Source organism: Musa acuminata, chromosome BXJ2-7 (genome assembly GCF_036884655.1).
Source record: "Musa acuminata AAA Group cultivar baxijiao chromosome BXJ2-7, Cavendish_Baxijiao_AAA, whole genome shotgun sequence".
NCBI classification, from domain to species: domain Eukaryota; kingdom Viridiplantae; phylum Streptophyta; class Magnoliopsida; order Zingiberales; family Musaceae; genus Musa; species Musa acuminata.
This window is the reverse complement of record NC_088344.1, coordinates 34,620,147-34,637,137: the sequence shown is the minus strand read 5'-3', so window position 1 is coordinate 34,637,137 and position 16,991 is coordinate 34,620,147. Positions and strand designations below refer to the sequence as shown.

Here is a 16,991-nt window from a genome sequence, read left to right as displayed (position 1 = left end):
GGACGTCCATGGGAAAGGTTTTGGTACCTACACCAACTTTACTAGCAAAATGGTAGGACTTCCGCCTTAAATATATTTGTTAAATTTTTTCCATCAAAGATAGTGAACCAAGTCAAGAAACAATGCAGCACAGATGTCAGATGACATGGCAAACAAGGTATCACAAAACGTAGTATGTTGTTGTCTGATTGACTGGAAAACAGAAAATAACTCAACTTGATTGCACTAACATTAAAAAGAATAAGCACTTGTACTTAATGCAAGGAAAAAAAAACAAGATAAACTGATGTTATCTGGAACCATGTCCGCATACCTGACTCAAATATGTTCCATGACTGTAAAGGTTCCTGTATTCACTATTTTGTATACCATCAGTTGTTCTAGGTCCACTAGAACATATCTTCATGTGTAAAGTTGATCATAGAGACATCCTGTCTGCTCCCTGCAATTATTAGATAAAAGTGTCAGTGACTGTATATAAAGAGACAGAAGAATGTTTGATTTTCTCAAGAAAATGTAATTCAGTGTCACTCAAAACCATGGGATTCAATGAGAAGGCCTTTTTCCCATCATTAAACTAATAGTCCAATAGGTTGTAGATCTTACTTGGTTCAGCTCCCTGTGTGCAGAATTACTATACCATACTGATAGAATTTAAGTTACACAAACATTGCCATTGACGCATTGGCAATCAAAGACGGGCCTAGTTTCAGCTATTAAATAACGAATAACTAAATTGGAAGTTGAAAGTGGACTATATAAATCTCATCAAGACATTGTAGAAAGATAAATTGCATCAGCAATATTGAAAACCTCCTATCCAAATTTCAACATACTTAGTTACGACGTGTACAAAGAAATGCAAATAAGGCGGCCTACTCCCTTGCTTCTTATGCAAAAATTTAGAAAGCAAATATTTCTTGGAGATTGAACTGTAACTTCTGATTAGCAGAATTGTTGTAATCTTGTCTTTAGTTAATAATATTTTATTTTTTGGAAAAAAGAAAAGTTTTTTCCAAACTGAGTGCAGCCAAAATTTTTCCCAACAAAAGCCCAGTAAGCAAATAGTATTACTTGCTAGATGAAGAAAACATATTCAGGTAACACAACAATAGTTGTCGACAAATTCCAACTAGCCACATATAAAACAAATATATAATTCTGGAGAGGTGTTAGTATTACTAAAGATAACTTCTAGAAGATCGTCTTCTAAAATATGTATGAAGGATCTTCATACATGGAGTGAACTTAATACCATAAACTATCATCAAGTACAGCATCATAAGCAATCATACCAATGTATCAATTTGTTCTTATTATGCATATTCTAGCACCAGTAACATCCTGATAGTCCAGAATTACAATAAGGAAACATGTGATTCAGTTTGACAGAAGAGTAACAACATAGCAAAAGCTAAAAAAGTCTTATCTGCTGGACCTTGCAATCAGATCTGAAATAATTTCTGAGAACGCACTATTTCGATAAAAAAAATGCGCTATAGTTTGATGATTATAACTCTAGAATAGTGTTATATACTAACCTAAGGGTTTCAAGATTGTGAATTAAGACGATAAATTTTAGGATCACCAAAGTACATGCAAATCTGATAATTTCTGTTGTGGAATAATTTCTGAAGTTCCACAACGAAAGACAAAATAATGAGATCATTTAATTTCATCAGAAGTATTTATTTGACCAATTCATTTTCCATGAGTAACCTTCTTTTTAGTGACTATAACTACTAGTGATTTCAATAGGCGCTCGAGCAAGGCGAGGCGAGGCCCGAGCGCCTCGCTTCAAAGAGGCATCGCCTGAGCCCAGGCGCTTCAGGCGAGCGTTTGGGTTAAACCAGGCAGTCAAACCAAATTTTTATGTATGGTTGGTCTCCGGTGCTTTTGTTGGTTCAATCGAACCAACTAAATCACCGATATCAGGCTCCCTCTCGCGATGTCCCCGACTTCCCCAACCCTAACACTCGCGATTTTGCCGTCGAGATTTCTTCTCCGTTGTCGCTGCTCTCTACTGTCGCTGCTCGCCGCTACTGTCGCTACTCGTCGCTACCATAATCGCTGCTCGCCGCTGCTGTCGCTGCTTTCATTGTTGCTCGTCGCTGTCGCTCGCAGCTCCCGCTCCCACTCCCGCTGTCGCTCGCTGCTCTCGGTGTCGCCGCCGCTCGCCGCTCCCGCTACGACTGTCGCCTGCTACCGCTGCCGTTGCCTTAGCAACCTCGATCTTCTCACACTCTTCTCACTATACTATTAACAATATACTACTAACTGTATACTAATAATAGTATTTTTATTTATTAAATTAATAATATATTATTTTTTTAATTTTATATTATTAATTTTTATTTATTTAATAGTATATTTTTATTTAAAAAATAATAAAAAATTATTTATTTTTATTTAAAAAATAAAACAGGCGAGCCTCGAACGTTTTTGGACCTTAACGTTTTTTGACGCCTAGCACTTTTTAAATCACTGATAACTACAATAGTCAAGCTTAGCCATCCAATAAACCCATATCAAGGCAATGTTAAATTTTCACTAAAAGAATAACAAAACATACGAACGGTGAAAGAATGAAAAGGGATGTGCGAGAGAGAGAGAAAGACCTTTTTAACGTAAGATATCAAACTGTCGAAAAAAAGAATAATGAAATAGATGGAAGGTCGAAGAAAAAATAAGAACTGATCTAGAGAGAGAGAGAGAGAGAGAGAAGTAGATGCTAGAAATGATTAGAAAAAATAACAGAAAACTCCACAAAGCAGCAACTAATGCTTGTATTATAACCACAGATAGCTAAGATGAGCCAGACTTCTTATTCTATCAATAAACACATATTTGTTTCTACTCATGTAGCAGGAAAAATTAACATATCCATAGTACCCAGGGGATCGTGTGTATGACAAAGATAATAATAATTAATAATAACAAAGGCAAGCTATGACCCCAAGAATAGTAGCATCAACTGGTTTTCCTCATCGTTCATAGAACAACTCACCCTAGCACAATAACAAAAACAGGGGAAATTCCAGAAGTCACAGGTCAGAGGATCAGATGAGGTCTGGCGCACCCAAAAGAACGAACAAGGATTTCGCGAGCTCAGGCCCTTTGTGGTACAGCCTACAAAGATTCCCCTTAGGGCAAGGGACAACTAGACCACGGATCTGTCCTAAACCATCGAGGACAGAGATGGCAATTCTCTAACGTGACCATAATTTTAGCGACCTCAATTCTTGATGTGTGGATTATGAACCATCCCATTGCATATCTCAAAAGAAGGCGACTACCTCGAAGATATATCGGAAAAAAATTCAAGAATTCATCGCAACGCAGAGCGGAAGAGACAACACTATTATGAGCAACTGGAACAGGATCCAAGAACCCATCGCATCGCACAGCGGAAGCGGCAACACTTTTATGAGCAACTCCAACCAGATTCAAGACCCCGTCGCATCGCACGGTGGAAGCGGCAAGACTATTATGAGCAACTCAAGCCAGATTCAAGAACCCGTCGCATCGCACGGTGGAGGCGGCAAGACTATTATGAGCAACTCCAACCAGATTCAAGAACCCGTCGCATCGCACGGTGGAAGAGGCAAGATCAAAAGCAACCCCGAAAAGATTCAAGAACCGACCTCGTGAGCTACCAAAGGAATCCAAGAAGCCGCTCGAATCTTCAATGGCTATATCTTTCGTAAGACACATGACCATATGCACCGGCGTCATCCGTTCAAGAAACCTAACGAAGAGACGGCACCGAGCGAAGCGAGATCGATGCAAAGAATGAGGGATCGGACGGACCTGGGTAGCGGAACCGTGGAGGAGGAGGAGGAGGAGGCCATCCTTGCCGATGCCGTGCTCGAGACAGAGATCTGGTTGCCGCATCGCCTAGCCGAGACAGCGCCGATCACCCGAGGCGTCGTCTCCGCAAGCAAGAACCTATGCGAGGGCGATCGAAAGAAGTAGGGTTTCTTCGTCCGCCACCAGCTTCACCGACGGAGGGGAAGCTTCTGGAGCAATAACTGTTGAGCCCGCGAAATGTTCTCCTTTTTGAAATGGTGGTAAGATGCCACGTGGAAAATATTTTGGGTCCCACCGGTCTGGTGTCGCTGAAGCCTGTTGGGTGTTAATGTATTACATACACTACGATAAATGGGACCGACAATAACTTCACGATCACAACATTTATGAACAATAATAATTCATCAAATTGAATTATTACGTCCAATCCAATCGTCCAATTAATATTTGAATTAGAGAAGTATGTGTATTAATAAAATATTTTACTCAATACTAAATTGTATTACTTATATCTATAATGTGTCTATATATATATATATATATATATATATATATATATATATATATATATATATATATGGTCAAGGTTCGGCTCCCCCCCCGCCCCACGCCAAAGGTTTGATGCTCGCCTTGAGCCGCTCGGCCCTCTTCTTCTGCCGCTTCTCCTCGCACTCCTCCTCGTCGCCTTCCCAAAGGCTGAAGGTACTCTCTTCCGACTGAATCTCCTAAAGATTGAGGTTTGGATTGTTTCGTGCGTGATGGTGTGTGGAGTTCGTTTCGTGTGTTACTAGATGGGTTCTTCTTACCCCGCCAGCGCATTGAAGCCTTCCTCGCCTAAGATCGTCAAGCTTAAGCCCATCGAAGTGACTCCGGCGAGGTTCGCGGACTTCGGGCAGGTGATCTCTGCGTCCTCCGACGGTGAAGAGTACGGTCCCCACGACGCGCAGTTGGAGCTCCACCGCGGTGTCCCAAGGTTTGTCTTTTTTCCGTGATTTTTTTTTTCTTGCTTTGTTTTCTAGATTTCTTTTTAAGAAAGATTGAATGACTTAATTATAAAATAGTTGGAAAGAGTCGATTTTGTGGATCAAGCTCGATGTCTGTAGTTTTTCTGAATCTTTCAACCCCATAATTAAATTAAATTAGTTCGCTTTCTTCCAATTAGGCAACAGAAAGGGAAAAATGAAAATTTGAAGAAGGTAGAGAAACAACGTCATAATCTTTCTGTCAGTTACAGTTCATTGTAACTCAAATCCAACATAAGCAAGGTTTTTATGCTGTCTTTTGTCAACTAAACTTAAGGTAGCTTGTTGTCGATTGATTGCTGGTTCTCTTCTCTTACAGATTTTAATCTTTTTTAGTTCATAGTTTAGAAAAGAAATCAAACAAGGTGCAAGAAGATCTGGATTCTAATTAGGTGGTTTGCAATTTGCCTCTTGGTTTGCTTTTCTCATGACATCACTTGATGCAATTGTTAATATCTTTTATGTGTTTGTTAATAGCTCTATGTTTATAACCTTTGTTGGCTGACCTCTTCTTTTAAATTGTAAGGAGAAACTTGTATTGATGAAATGAATATCAATCATTGCAGCCTTAGATATCCTCTTGAATGATAGGTTTTGTATGGATGAAATGAATATCAATCTTTGCAGCTTCAGAATATCCTCTTGAATAGGCTTTGTATGAATGAAACAAATATCAATCTTTGCTGCCTCAAAATATCCCCTTGAATGATCAGCTTTGAACACAATCATGTGAAAGATCCAAGAACCTGGGGTTAAATCGGTTCCGGTTAGTAGGTTCGCAGCTTGGTTGCCCTCCTGTTATGCATGACGATTTCTATAGCTCCAGCTCTGTATTTGACAGCACCAGCCAGGTTCAGCAAAAATTACAAGCTGATATCCACTTTCTTCCACCAAGCTAAGATGCCATTAATTATGCTTCTTGTTACAATTACTGGAATAGATGTTCAGACTCCAACACTATGTGCAAATAGGGCAGCAACATGAAAGAGAGTCTGCAGCTGGACAGGTGAACGGTTTAACAACATATTGGTCAAAACTCGAGAGGAAAAGAGAGAGAGAGAGATTGCAGTTAAGGGTTATTAGTCAATGTGTAGCTAGGGCCTCCAGTACCTTGGGATTATGTGCAGCTATCATGAAGAGGGAAGAAAAAAGCATACTCTTGTTCACGGGATTATTAGCCCCATACCATGTGTTTTAGTTATCTATTCATATCTTAATTTTAATAACAATAGACAAACAATTTATTTGGCTTAGTTTGCATTGCTTCACTGTTGCCAATATAAGCCTTTTTTTAAAAAAATCAATTTTCGTGACCTTTAAATGCCTGTAAGGAATATTTTATTCTGTTTAAGTTCTCTCTGTAGATATGGAATTGTATCCATCTTCATTGTCTTCATAATTGTATGATCACAGAAGTCAGATGTCGGTGCATATACCTTCCATCATGTCATGCTTTGCATCATACAAGTTTTACTTGGAGGATATTGATGACAATTACCTGGGAAATGCTTTTGGAGTTTTAGATTATATTGAACACAGCTTCTATGCAATGTGTCTCATATGTCAGCCTTTCTAGGGCCTACCATTTCTCCACTTTTATGCATTTTACATCTCTTTTCATTAGACACAGTACTGATATTTTTCATTAACAGGTTTTATATCATGCATCTAGAAGACAGAGACCTTAAATTTTCTAAGATCACTCATCATGCAAGTGTTACCCAGTGTCTTGGATCAGTTGGTGGCGAAGACTGGTATCTAGGTGTTGCCAAGGCATCTATACTGAATGAAAGTGAAATTATCAATGAGGATGGACAGGAACCCATTCAATCTTGCTGTGGCCACTATTACATGCCCCCTCATCCTGATGATGTTTGTGTTTTCCGAATTTCTGGTCCTAAATTTCTAAAGCTTAATGTTGGCACATGGCACGCAGGCCCTTTGTTCAAGAAAAAAACAATGGACTTCTACAATCTAGAGCTAAGCAACACAAATGTGAGCATCTTCATATCTGGTGTTTTTAAATGTATAGCAGTTATGTTGTTCTTAGGATTTTTGCCTATGTCTCCAGAATTACTTCACATCATTGTTTGTTCCATCGGGCCACATGTTCCTATATCACAGGGCATATTGTCTTTTGTGGCTATGAAAAACGTTGTGTTAACTTTTGTATTTCATCTTTTGACTGTGTCACCCTCATTATTCCCTTTCCATTTCTCATCAGTACATAATCCCTTTCCAGCTGATATTATCAGACACGCAAGCTGACTTCTTTTATTTCAACACAGGAACTATATATATAACTTTTAATATGTTGTCTGGAATTTTAGTTTAGTATCTGCTAAATCCAACTAAATATGAAATTCTTGAAAGAGAGTTCTGTTTATTGGACAAATGACATGTGATGAGAGTAATGCTGATTTTTTTGTGGATATGTTGATGGGGAGACTAACAAATAAAAGACAGCTATGGTGGTATCATGGGAGAGCAAAAGCATTTCTTAAAACATTATTCTTCTAGTCCTCAAAACTTTAAGTTTAGGTATGGCAGGCTATATTTATAATTCGGAAGATAAAGAGTCTAAAACACCTAATCAATGAACTCTGTTGCATAAGTCAGGCAGTCAGCCCACAGTACTCTTCATAGGTATCTTCATACCAATGTAAACGTCACCAAAAACTTTGTTGCCTGATTTTTCTTGCTCATTTCATTGTAAACTCTTGTTACTATTTTAACATTCAAATTATTTTGTTAATACAAGTTCACACTTCAGCAGCATGACAGCAAATTGGAGATTTTATGATGAAATTCATGATGTTTCTCTTTCGGGCAAAACTGCTAGTTTCTTTTTTTTTTCCAAAAAGGAGAAATATATTACTCTAAAGCTCTAATACAAGGTAAACCATGCTCCTCGGAGCACAAAATATGGCCAAGTTCCTCTCCAAATACAGGAGGATTTGGAGGTTCTAGCAAAACATGCCAGCCAATTGTACTGTCTATCATGCTACATTCCTGCTTTTTAGTATGAACTTTATGCAACAAGTTTTTCTGATTATAGAAGCAGTTATATGGACTTCATTTGTAAAACTTGTTTCGTTTGGATTTTTTTAATTTGGAATATCACTTTATTACAGGTGGTGGATCACACAACACATGATTTTCTGAAGCACGATAAAGTGGCATTCGTGATTGAAGAGTAAAAGTTTCATTCCGTGGGCTACTCCTTTCAAGGTTGATGAATTTGTTTATGGGATTCTTATGCTTGCGTTAATATGGAAAGTAAACATCGGTCAATATACTGGACAAGCTTGGCCCACAAGCTGTTAAACATGTCTTTGTTCAAATGGAATTGACTCACAGGAGCCTCCGATGTTTGCACTCGATGCTGACGACTACATTTTTCTGTTTGATACCTCTTTTCTATGCAAGCTGAACTATGATTTCTATTAAGTGCTCCATATTTGCTCATTAGCTTGATGGTATATCAGAATGCCTTCTACCTTGCATGCACAGTGGTCAAGATACGCATAACAGTAATCCTTGGTATGAAGGACATTTTTACTTGTTGCTTTTGAAATGTGTTTTATAGCAAAATTTGCCATTTCTGCTTTTATTGTTATTCTCGAGGATCCACTCACCTTGTAGTATTGCCACATGGCTGAGCTTAGACTATGATTAAAAGGTTCAAAGCTTCTTAATTAGGTCATTTTGATTCCTGTGTTTGTTTGGTTCTTCATTTACCTAGTTTGTCTTGGCTAAGGGATATAATGGCACCTGAGAGTTGCCACCAGATTGACAAGCACAGAATTGTGCTAAAATTTCTGAGAACCCTTTCATTTTGGGTCTGGTGGACAATCCTGAGAAACTCAATGCTGATATAGTTCAATTCCAAGTTGCATTTGCTCAGGTACATGAACTAATAAAGCTTGTTTACAGTTTCTGGGCATCATGTGGAGCTCATTAGATACCTTCTTTTCCTCTGTTTCTTTTGGTCTTGAGTTCTGTGTACTAACCAAATGTAGGTCACATCATCAAACCACAAGCTCTCTAAAACTTCCATCTTTTCTGTGAGTAGTGTTTTAGATTGATTGCTGCTATATGTTACTTGTCTTTGGCCAATGGAACAGAGGGCATCTCTTCTCTTGCATCAAAGTGGCTACTGATAAGATTTTTGTCACTCTTTAGAACAAACATATTTAGAGCTTTTGTCCAACATAATCATTCACCCAGGCGAGAATGGGAAGCATCTTCCTCCATGCTGGTCTTTTAGTTCCTGTCCAAAGACTGCTGCTTGAGCCCTTTTGAATGGTTGATAAAGTTATTATGTCCTTTTGAATGATTGGTAAATTTTTTTGTGCACTTGGAAATTAATTAATTAATTGTAGATTTTCAAATTTTAAGATGCATGATAAATTTAATATTTACTATGTTTCTTTGAATTTTAATCATAATTGACATATTTTGATTGAAAATCTCATTGAAGATCTTTTTTATTATTATTATTGATTGATCTTTTTAGATAGATTTAACTAGTTGAAAGGATGTGAAATATTTTTTTTCTAATTTATGTCATTGAAAATTAAATTGCTTGGCCATGGTTTGGTCAAATCTGATTGGCATAGGTTCAGCTTAGGCATGGGTCTAACTTAGATTGGACTCGAACTAAGTTAGGTTAGTAAGAGTAGAGTAGAGTCGACCCGGTTCAAGTCTAGTTGAGTCTAGCTTGAGGCTTATGGTTTGTCACTATCGATTTAGGGTGATTCCAAACCGATTCAAGTTCATGTTCAATTTAAATTGAACTTAGTTCCTTTTTAATTTGATCGAAAGTTGAAATTAATTTAGGTCAAGCATGGATGTATAGTGAGTTTGACACTTCATTATCTTCTAATTTAAGAAATTTAAATGTTTTAATTTAAATTATACTTTAAATATTGAGAACATTTAACAATTAATTATATATAATAAAAACGACGATGCAACACATAAAATGAAATATCATGGCTTTGTTTCCTTTCTCAAGAGACAGAGATAAACTAATGATACTCCACTATTCGATTTTAAATATTAATAATATAATATATTAATTTATTAATAATATAATATGAATTTTTTACATTTATTATGGTAAAAGTAATATAAAATTATTATCTGAGATATAATTTTCATTTAATCTACTCTTGAAGGAGTGAAGAATTTGAAGTCACCATTTGAAACCCAATCATAAGTGTTTTTATGTTTTTCGAATTAGAGGCTATATTTCTGCATTCAGTAAATGGCTTTATATATATATATATATATATATATATATATATATATATATATATATATATAGGGTTTGAGTCATATCTCTTAACGAAGTGATGCTAAACGAATACCATTTCTTGTTGGAACACGACAGCACCAGTTGGCTCGATTGATTCTAACACGGGATTTGGGGTCGATTGAGGTAGGCACAGACGCGTCTTCCCCGACGACGACGACGACGAGAAGAGCAACAACGAAGAAAGGATCGCTGCCGGCCGGTTCACTCTTCTTCTCCTCTTCTTCCTCCTGTCATCCGTACCTTCTCTCGAGATCTCCGATGGTTCTCCACAACACCAGCCGCGACGCCACCTCTTGCTCCCAAAGAGACGTCTTCTACAGGTACACTCCCTCCTCCTGTGTGTGAGCTCCGCGAATTGGGAGAAGCAGCCGAGTATCTTGAGATTTCCTCTTGGCAGCTGCGGTCACTGTGGCTACGCGCTGAACCTGAGCTCGTCGGACCGGAACACCGCCAAGATCGGGGTCGAGTATGGGAAGGCCATCAAGAAGGGCGTCGTGTCGTTCGTCGCCATCGACGAGAGCCGGTTCACGCAGGCCGACGAGCTCCGCTGCCTCCCCTACTTCCGCTCCCGCCGATCCTGGGGCCTCTTCCGCCACCAGACCCGCCTGCTCTGCCGCGGCTGCGGTAGCCTTATCGGCGTCGCCACCTACGACGGCACCTCCTCCCCTTCTTCTCCCTCCGAGGGGTCGTCGGAGAGCAATTACCCTGCATCCTCCGGCTCCCGGAAGTACAAGATAAGGATCGGCGCTCTGCAGCCCTCCGACGACGACTCGGGTACTCTTCTTTTAGACTGATAGATGGGTTATGGGTTATGGGTGATGGGCGATGGAATTAGGGATAATGGATGGTTATATATATTCATGTATGTAGTTACTAAATCGTGAAATCGTGGTGTTTATCCTCTCACTCGAGTCTTGTACAGCGAGAAAAAAAGGTCTCCTTTTTAGCTTCAAAATTAGGAGAAAGCAGATGATTATTGTGATATTTGAACTAATTTTGTTGGTTTGCATATGTCGAATTGATGTTCTTTCTACAAAATCATACAGCTCTTTTTGTTGGATTTGTGGAAAATGGTACTTCATTTTTGAAACATGGATCCAGTTTTGTGTGAGTGGTTGTTCATGAGAGAAAAAGGGAAGGAAATGTGAGTAGATCTACTTTTGAAAGGTTGAGTTTGAAGTGTGTTGTTTCCTTGGTGTTCACCTTTATTCCTCTGTTGCCTTTGTTACTTCTAACAAAAAGAGGAATATGACATGGTAGCACTTGCAGATCAGATTTCTATTTAGATAATTTGGACTAGCAAGAGAGTATGAGATCAATTACAAATACTCGGATGGTTGTATTTTCAGATTTTAGATGTGACATTGATCTGTATCGGTATACCGATCGATCATCGGTATGTATCGATATGTGATATTGTGGGGTGTATCGATAGATTAGAATGTCTATATCGATCTCCTGTCGGATTAGTATCGAACATACGATGAATCTTGATTTTCGATTATCAAAAGTTCATTGAACTCATTAGTTATCTTTATATTAAGCCTTTTGGCTTCATTAAATTATATTTCAGTTTTCAACATGTGCTGATTTTCTTTTCATATATTTCATATTATCATATTGTATGTACACATGATATATATTTTTTAATGTAGATAGGATCATTATATTTGAGCAGTTGCATTAAATTGGCATCTCCTGTTATGGTTCCCAATGTTTTGGTTGTGGCATTGGCTTTCAGTTTCATTCTCGGTAACCTTTTGAAAGGATTAGTGGTATTTCAATTTCGTTAGAAATCACAAACGTCTTTCCAAAGAACACCACATTTCTCAATTTCATGAACAAAAAACACATGAAGTAAATCTCTTGCGGATGCCAACTCTGTTTGCCAGTCGATCGAGGACCAAATGCCACCTGAAGGTGAGACGAGACGAATGTAGACTTACTTGGATCGAAGCTCACCAAATTTCTTCACGTCGATAGTATCTTGAGGATGATGTTTTTAGCTACTCCATATCGGCCACCCAAGTCATCCTAACGATTGTAGCTTTTGGGATGAACAATCCTGTGATCAGTGGGGCGTCAATCTTGTTAAGAGTAAAGAGACGGATGGATTGCGATGTACAACGACATGGTGTCGAGGACGGCTTACAGTGTGTCAATGACTTTAGATACTCCGAAATGAACTAAAAGAAACCGTTGGTTTGTTTTGTACAAAAAGTGTATGGGGTTTGCTGACAACCCATACACTTTTGCTATGCCTCACCTCTTCAAAGATTTGGAATTATCAAGCGCACAACTTCTGATATGAGAAAAGCAATCGATCAAAAGTCAAAACACAAAACTAGCGAGAATTATGGTATGACTTCCAACCACCTTATCAGTTGTATGATACTTCAGTTGTATGATACTTCTGCCAAATGCTTATAAACATCAAATCGAGGTCTCCTTAATTTTACAGACTGAAAGACTGAGAAAAGAAAGAAGCATACATAGGCGGTTGTCTTTAGTAAAAGGAAGAAATAACGAGAAATGTACTGTTGAGGTCTGAAAGGAGTCTCGCTCCAACTGTTCAGGTGTTACAGTCGTATGATGGAGTCACATTCAGCTTTCTAATGCTTCACCACCACTAGAGTACTGCTTATGCACCATTTTCTTGTAATCTGTTAGCACAAAGAAACATGAGTACAGGTCGAGCGCATACCAAAGTAGCGATTCTAGATAAACTAACCATGCGTGTTACGGGAAGATAAATTAACAGACGACTATTGACAAGCACAGAAAAGGATCCCATCGAAAGAAATGACGATATCATTTTTAACGGAATTTCAGCAATCAGAGACAGCACCTCTTAAGCAGAACTTTACCTCCGAATGTTCACCAACAATATATCCCAAAAAAACACAAAAACCTTATTGCTCAAAACTTCAAAATGCATTTCCTTCACAGGTTTGGTTGTGCTGTATATAATGGAGTGCTGAGAAAACGGATAAGAATAGTAGTAACGAGTCAAGGATAGAGAAAACATATAAACCTTCTTGATTGCTCCACAGTGTTGCAGCATAGCAATTGAGAGGGCTCTCATTATTGGGTTCTGTCAAATGAAATAATCCAAAATCAACACGATAGAACATCCGGTTAGACGATAAAGTGCCATCACATATCATCAAAAAGATCCAATTTACCTCCTAACAAGCTCTGTATAGATAACAAGATTGTTCTGCAATCATAGGCGGATGACCACATTTCCTAGGTTGGAGCACAGGAAATATCATGAGTAAAAAGTATAGCACACCGCATTAGCATGGTAGTAGTTTCCTAATAGTACAGCTAAACAGCAGAGTACCTGAAGGATATCTAAACAAATGTTGCCACATTGATCAATATTTGGATGGAAGCATGGAGTTTCAAACTTAACCAGTGGTGGCTTGAATGGATAGTCCAACGGGAACTTCAGAGAAAGCTTGTACGACAAGCCTTCATAAGGAGTTCCTTTGCTTCCCTCGATTGTACCAATCCAAGAGAATATATTTTCACCCTCAGGAAATGCTGATACTCCAGTATCTCCACTCATCTGTGGATCGAAAAAACTATCAGATACCAACATAGGAATATTGATACTGGAGGAAGACTCAAAACCGCAAAAGTAATCTACCGAGTCTCCAAATCCATGCTAAAGAAAATTAATTCATCGCAAAGGGTTCTCTTCTGCAAATAGCATGTACCAGATAGTAATTAGATGTTCTTAGAGGGTCACACACATGGAGAACATATTAACCCATATAGCATTACCCATAGGAATAATAAGCAAAGAAAATATTAATCCGTATAACAAAATTTTGACGTTTCATGTTTAAATGATCAAATTGATTTCAATTCAAAACATGATTAGCCTTTATCAAAAGCTTCATAAGCAACTTCAGAACTTGTAGATCCAGTTAGCAGAAACAGGCACTGCCAACATAGAGCATCCTGATAATTGATAACAGACCAGAACAAAGAAGGCCAGGAGTTTTAGCCATCGACAACAATGCGAAACCAAATGCAGAAAGAAACCCTAATGGAATTGGGATTTAATTAAATGTAAGTAAAGGAGGATTCCCAAGTTCCTATTGGAAGTAATGATCGATCGATCGATCGATCGATCGGTCAAACAACAAATTCATACATCCCATATCACGAAACTAAAACTACATGAAAGATGCTGCAACACTTGAATTTAAATCTGCCTTCGCATCATTTGTAATCTATGACGATAACATATCATATTCGATCTACAGAGAATAAAGAGATCGACAAAATTACGCACTAGAGAAGAAAACACACCATAAGAGCCATCAACTCCTTCTGAAGCCTGCGAAGAGAAACGTCAATCGGAAACCGATCTAATCATAAAAAAGAACCCCTAAATAAAGCAAATAAACAATTCAGAGGAACGAAGAAAGGGAGGGAGGGTTCGGATGGACCTCTGGGAGACGGAGGCGGTGTCGACGGGATTAGGCGGAGGCTTGGGCTGCTTGGAGGAGGGCGCCGGCGATGGCGGCGGGGCGGACGCGTTGTCCACGTTCCGAACCTCCATCCCTATCCCGTCTCCTCACGAGATCGAAGGAAGAGTCGAGGCGATGAGATTGAGTGACTGTTCTAAGAGGGGAAAGGGGAAGAATTGCAATCGAGAGGGCGAGACGAGATCAAATAGGATTTGGGAGGAGAGGGGGGAGAAGGGAAGCGAAGGAAAGGACACCTACTACGCGTCTTGAAGTCGAGAAGGGAGAGGTGGGCTCCGCGACCACGTGGTGTTTCACCTCATCAATCGACTGGGCCCACCTGAGCCTTCTCTTGTCAAACCCATCAATCCCTTTCTTTACTGCTTTTATTTGGATATTCATTGTTTGATTCTCATGCATTCCTATTGAATTTTCAGTCAGATCTTAGATTGGAAATTTTAATTTCCACTATTTGATTCTTTAAATTGATTTTTCAATCACATCTTGGATTGCAAATTATAATTTTCATTATGTGATTCTTCGTATAAATTTCAATTGATTTTTCAATCACATCAATTTTCTCTAACTTGTCAATTTAACATGGTTTATTTAATTATAATAAACCATTCTAATATGTGACGATTTATGTCACATCATATGAACAAAAATCTTAAATCGATTAATAATAAAAATAATTTCTAATTGATCTCAAATAGTTCGTCAAATCAATTCGCACCCTACTGAAGTCTACACATGGGATCAACATTTACATTGATTCCGACATGACCCAAACAGACATAGGCCCATGTGTTGGTTTGGTCCAAGACATCCACAAATGGGAGGTCGCCTAATTAGTTGATTCGGCTTCCATTTTATGTGATTTCTTATTGTGAATCTTACACGAGCTCATCCATTCACAGAAGTGACCGAGCTGTATCACCTGACGTGTCGATCTCTCAGCTCTCGCCCGTCACATCCGACGGCCCCACTCACAGTGACCAGTCAGGTATTCGGAATTCGTCCACTACCAGTGTGCCACAACAGAAGCGTGTCTTTCGCCCACAGCGACGCCTCCGTTGCGTCGCGTCGTCGTCGTCTTCCACCGAGGAAGTCATTCACGAGGAAGAGGAGGAGAGGAGGTCGAGAGGGGTAGAAGATGGTGTCGGACGAGATCCCGAACCCTAATTTTAGTCCATATCCGAGCCCTAACCCTAACCCCAGCAACGATCGAGATCCTCTCATCGATCGGAGGCCTAAGCGAAAGCGGAATCTTCCGGGAACCCCAGGCAAAACCCTTATCTTTTTCTCGATTTCTTGATCGATTCATCGATTAAAAGCTTACCAGTTCCGGTGCGGTGCAGATCCGGACGCGGAGGTGATCGCGCTGTCGCCGGGGACGCTGCTGGCGGTGAGTAGCTTCGTCTGCGAGGTCTGCGGCAAGGAGTTCCGGCGGGATCAGAACCTCCAGATACACCGCCGCGGGCACAACCTGCCGTGGAACTTCGCGGCGAAGAAGGCGTCGTCAGACGAGGCGGCGGCGAGGGCGAGGCGGCGGGTGTACGTGTGCCCGGAGGCGAGCTGCGTGTACCACGACCCGTCCCGGGCGCTCGGGGACGTCACGGGGATCAAGAAGCACTACAGCCGGAAGCACGGGGAGAAGAAGTGGGAGTGCGAGCGGTGCCCCAAGAAGTACGCCGTCCGGGCGGACTGGAAAGCGCACACCAAGATCTGCGGCACCCGGGAGTACGAGTGCCACTGCGGCACCCTCTTCGCCAGGTAAACGAACGCCTCGCTCAAAATCGCTTCGCCCGCGGGAGGATGACATGGTTAGTTGCCGGTGGAAGCAGGAAGGACAGCTTGTTGGCCCACCAAACGGCGTGCGAGGCGACGGCGACGGCGACGACGACGACAACGGCGGAGGAGAGGGAGGCGAGCACTGTGAATGGGGAGCTGTTGTTTCCGAGCTTGTGGGGGCGGTCGACGGAGCGAGCGGGGAACAAAGGCGGCTGATGCGGTTCCATGGCTCGGATGCATAGGCTCAAGGCATTGGGTGCAGAACGCACCCCATCTTGTAATAGATTTGATGCAGATGCATGACGAGATACAGCTCGAACAATCTGATGCATGATAGATACTCCATCATAGCATATTTTTATTGGGTGAGTCATGTTGAATGACAATGGGCAATTAAAGATTATCCCTTACATTTTAACTTTTATACTTTTAAAAATTAAAATATTTTTTTTTTCTCATATTGTCGATTCAATTGATAAAAATATCGAATATATTCAACGATAAACTGAAATAAGATAGAAGCATAAGAAAAAATAAGTTTAAACATTTTATTTCTAT

The 16,991-nt window shown here is 39.9% G+C and overlaps 4 protein-coding genes and 1 long non-coding RNA gene across 8 annotated transcripts; 3 read left to right on the top strand and 2 right to left on the bottom strand.

The window, feature by feature from the left end:
* Positions 1-158: 158 nt before the first annotated feature.
* LOC108953398 (uncharacterized) lies at positions 159-4,015 on the bottom strand. The gene is made up of 2 exons (XR_001979061.2): positions 3,811-4,015; positions 159-442 (listed from the first exon to the last, which is right to left on the bottom strand). It is a non-coding gene; the product is annotated as an uncharacterized LOC108953398 (long non-coding RNA).
* A 381-nt stretch (positions 4,016-4,396) lies between these two features.
* Positions 4,397-8,215, top strand: LOC135617776 (uncharacterized). The gene is made up of 4 exons (XM_065118381.1): positions 4,397-4,512; positions 4,602-4,783; positions 6,485-6,827; positions 7,967-8,215. The coding sequence occupies exons 1-4, from the start codon at positions 4,432-4,434 to the stop codon at positions 8,030-8,032; spliced, it is 672 nt and encodes a 223-aa protein (XP_064974453.1). The 5' UTR covers positions 4,397-4,431; the 3' UTR covers positions 8,033-8,215.
* A 1,963-nt stretch (positions 8,216-10,178) lies between these two features.
* Positions 10,179-11,164, top strand: LOC135617777 (uncharacterized protein At4g08330, chloroplastic-like). Its single transcript, XM_065118382.1, has 2 exons — positions 10,179-10,475; positions 10,553-11,164. The coding sequence occupies exons 1-2, from the start codon at positions 10,414-10,416 to the stop codon at positions 10,947-10,949; spliced, it is 459 nt and encodes a 152-aa protein (XP_064974454.1). The 5' UTR covers positions 10,179-10,413; the 3' UTR covers positions 10,950-11,164.
* A 1,336-nt stretch (positions 11,165-12,500) lies between these two features.
* On the bottom strand, positions 12,501-14,904 carry LOC135585065 (uncharacterized). Of its 4 annotated transcripts, none has more exons than XM_065118378.1 (6): positions 14,622-14,904; positions 14,482-14,540; positions 13,502-13,729; positions 13,341-13,404; positions 13,190-13,249; positions 12,501-12,818 (listed from the first exon to the last, which is right to left on the bottom strand). In XM_065118378.1, exons 2-6 carry the CDS (start codon positions 14,491-14,493, stop codon positions 12,760-12,762), a joined length of 423 nt encoding a protein of 140 aa, XP_064974450.1. In that variant the 5' UTR covers positions 14,494-14,540; positions 14,622-14,904; the 3' UTR covers positions 12,501-12,759. The 4 variants fall into 4 exon arrangements, with proteins under 4 accessions (XP_064974450.1, XP_064974449.1, XP_064974452.1 ...); XM_065118377.1 differs by having other exon boundaries at positions 14,482-14,509; positions 14,622-14,898; XM_065118380.1 differs by having other exon boundaries at positions 14,465-14,509; positions 14,622-14,705.
* A 542-nt stretch (positions 14,905-15,446) lies between these two features.
* Positions 15,447-16,851, top strand: LOC135617775 (zinc finger protein BALDIBIS-like). Its single transcript, XM_065118376.1, has 3 exons — positions 15,447-15,925; positions 16,001-16,415; positions 16,487-16,851. The coding sequence occupies exons 1-3, from the start codon at positions 15,796-15,798 to the stop codon at positions 16,647-16,649; spliced, it is 708 nt and encodes a 235-aa protein (XP_064974448.1). The 5' UTR covers positions 15,447-15,795; the 3' UTR covers positions 16,650-16,851.
* Positions 16,852-16,991: the final 140 nt, after the last annotated feature.